At 43.9% G+C, this 3,063-nt stretch overlaps 1 protein-coding gene across 4 annotated transcripts in view; it reads left to right on the top strand.

Moving 5' to 3' along the window:
- The window catches only part of IFT52 (intraflagellar transport 52), a 57,404-nt gene that overhangs the window by 48,955 nt on the left and 5,386 nt on the right, over positions 1-3,063 (top strand). For all 4 annotated transcript variants that reach the window (XM_037743352.1, XM_017542222.2, XM_017542224.1 and 1 more), the window contains one exon: positions 283-391. In XM_037743352.1, coding sequence (XP_037599280.1) covers positions 283-391 — 109 coding nt within the window. The remainder of the gene's footprint in view (positions 1-282; positions 392-3,063) is intronic.

Raw genomic sequence — 3,063 nt, 5'->3', positions numbered from 1 at the left:
GGCAATTCTCCTGCCTCAGCCTCCTGAGTAGCTGGGATTACAGGCACGCGCCACCAAGCCCAGCTAATTTTTTTTTTGTATTTTTAGTAGAAACGGGGTTTCACCATGTTGACCAGGATGGTCTCGATCTCTTGACCTCGTGATCCACCCGCCTCAGCCTCCCAAAGTGCTGGGATTACAGGCTTGAGCCACCGCGCCCGGCTAAAGCTCTTAATCTTAAGAGACTTTATGTCCTTTACATTATCCCACTTATTTCTGAATGATGACTTTATTTCCTTTTAGGTTTTTCCTCCCAGTTTCCGGGAGTTACCACCACCTCCTCTGGAGCTATTTGACTTAGATGAAACGTTCTCCTCTGAGAAGGCACGGCTTGCTCAGATTACCAATAAGTGTAAGTTTGGCCAACTTTTAAACTTTGTTTTCTCATCAATTTTATTTAATCATGAATTTCTGACAGTTGCTATGAGAGAAAGCTTAGAGTTTGTTTAGGGAAAACAAAATATGAATAGGAGTATAAACTTACAGTTCTTTTTTATGTCATGTAAATAATGTTGGTTGTTCTTCTCAAGGCCATTTAGCTCAGCGAATTAGAACATGGTGCCAATCAGAAAGCCAGAGGTCTCAGCTTTGATCCCTGTAAGTCCTTAGTTCTGACCTATTGAGAGACCATAGAATTAATCTTGACTGGCTGCCACTTAGCAAATCTCAGTCAGTGGTCATAGGAGCACCTAAATAAGGAAATTGAATCAGAGCCCAAAGAATCATAGAGACTTCAAATTGGACAGGATCTGAGAGAGAGCCAATTGTGCCCATCTTAACATGTGGATGAAGAAATGAGTCCCCAGGACCAGGCACAGTGGCTTATGCCAGTAATCCCAGCATTTTGGGAGGCTGAGGCGGGCAGATCACCTGAGGTGGGGAGTTCAAGACCAGCCTGACCAACATGGAGAAACCCTGTCTCCACTAAAAATACAAAGTTAGCTGGGCGTGGTGGCGCATTCCCGTAATCCTAGCTACTTGGGAGGCTGAGGCAGGAGAATCACTTGAACCCAGGAGGCGGAGGTTGCCGTGAGCCAAGATCGCACCATTGTACTCCAGCCTGGGCAACAAGAGCAACACTCCGTCTCAAAAAAAAGAAAAAATATATACTGCATGTACAAGAGGATACCAGCTATGTCGGCAACATTTGAATATGCCCAAAGCCCAGAAAGAAGTAAGCAAAATGGAAATTGTTCAGTGCAAACAAAGACCTTTACTGCATCTGTATTTTGTGCCAGACATGGTAGGTGCTGGGCAGTCAAAAATATGCAAAACATAGTGATTAGTTCAGGAGGAATCCCAGAATGGTGAAGAAGCAGAAGCTCTGACTTGGCGTTTGTTTCTAGCAACTGTCCTACAGAAATACTTGTAGAAATGCAAAACAAAGAAGATATAGCTCTGTAGATATTAATTGTAGCATTCAAAAAATTGGGAACAGCCTAATGGTTTATCCATCAGTAGGGATACTGGTTAAAAAGAGTATGAAATAAGCCTGGGTCACAGAGAGACCTCGTCTCTACAGAAAAAAAAATATTGCCTGGGCACAGTGGATCATGCCTATAATCCCAGTACTTTGAAAAGCCAAGGCAGGAGGATCAGTTGAGGCCAGGATTTCAAGACCAGCTTGGATGACATAATGAGACCTTGTCTCAAAAAACAATCAAAATAGTCCTAGTTACTTGGAAGGCTGAGGCGGGAGGATCACTTGGGCCCAAGAGTTGGAGGCTGAAATGAGGTATGATACACCATTGCACTCTAGCCTGGGTGACAGAGGGATACCCTGTTTCTGAAAAATAAATAAATAGAAATAAAGGAGAATATTACATATCTGTTAAAAAAAAAATGTAGGCTGGGTGCAATGGCTCTCCCACCTATAATCCCAGCACTTGCTGGGTGCGGTGGCTCAAGCCTGTAATCCCAGCACTTTGGGAGGCCAAGGCAAGAGGATCACTTGAGACCAGCCTGGGCAACACAGTGAGACCTCTTCATTATAGAAAAATAAACAAAATTAGCCAGACATGGTGGCTTACTCCTGTAGTACCAGCTACTTAGGAGGCCCGGGTGAGAGGATTGCTTGAGCCTAGGAAGTCAAGGCTGCAGTGAGCTAAGATTGTGCTACTGCACTCCAGCCTGGCAGACAGAGCAAGACCCTGTCTCAAAAAAGAAAAGAAAAAAAATGTAGGGCATAAACTTTGACATGGAATGTCCATAATACATCATTAAATGATGAAGGCAACTTACCAAACTATTATAGTTTGATCCCATTTTTGTGAAAACTTGTTTTTACACACAGAATTACACATAGCAATAATTTTAGGTAGTTGGTAGCAATAGAACTAGGATGAAAGATTGTTACAGCTGTGGGTTTGAATGTCTTAGTAAAAAACATACATTTGTAGCTGGCCATGGTGGCTCACACCTGTAATCCCAGCACTTTGAGAGGCCGAGGCAGGCAGATCACAAGGTCAGGAGTTCAAGACTAGCCTGACCAACATGGTGAAACCCCATCTCTACTAAAAATACAAAAATTAGCCAGGCATGGTGGTGGGCACCTATAATCCCAGCTACTCAGGAGGCTGAGGCAGGAGAATTGTTTGAACCCGGAAGGCAGAGTTGCAGTAAGCCAAGACTGCACCATTGCACTCCAGCCTGGGCAACAGAGTGAGACTCTGTCTCAAATAAAAAAAAGAAAAAAAGCCATGCATTTCTATCATAACTTTTAAAATGCAAATCAGAGGGAGAATTAATAAATTACAGCCTGGCTCAGTACTGGCTCACATCTATAATTCCAGCATTTTGGGAGGCCAAAGCTGGCAGATTATTCAAGACCAGCCTGGGCGACATGGTGAAACCCCAACTCAAATACAAAAAATCAGCCAAGTGCGGAGGTACACACCTATAGTCCCAGCTACTTGGGAGGCTAAGGTGGGAGAATGGTTTGAGCCTGGGTAGCAAAGGTTGCAGTGAGCTGAAATCATGCCACTGCACTCCAGTCTGGGTAATAGAGCCAAGCCTTGTCTCGGG

The sequence above is a fragment of the Cebus imitator genome, unplaced genomic scaffold, assembly GCF_001604975.1.
Source record: "Cebus imitator isolate Cc_AM_T3 unplaced genomic scaffold, Cebus_imitator-1.0 Scaffold141, whole genome shotgun sequence".
NCBI lineage: Eukaryota > Metazoa > Chordata > Mammalia > Primates > Cebidae > Cebus > Cebus imitator.
This window is presented reverse-complemented; position numbering and strand designations above follow the sequence as displayed.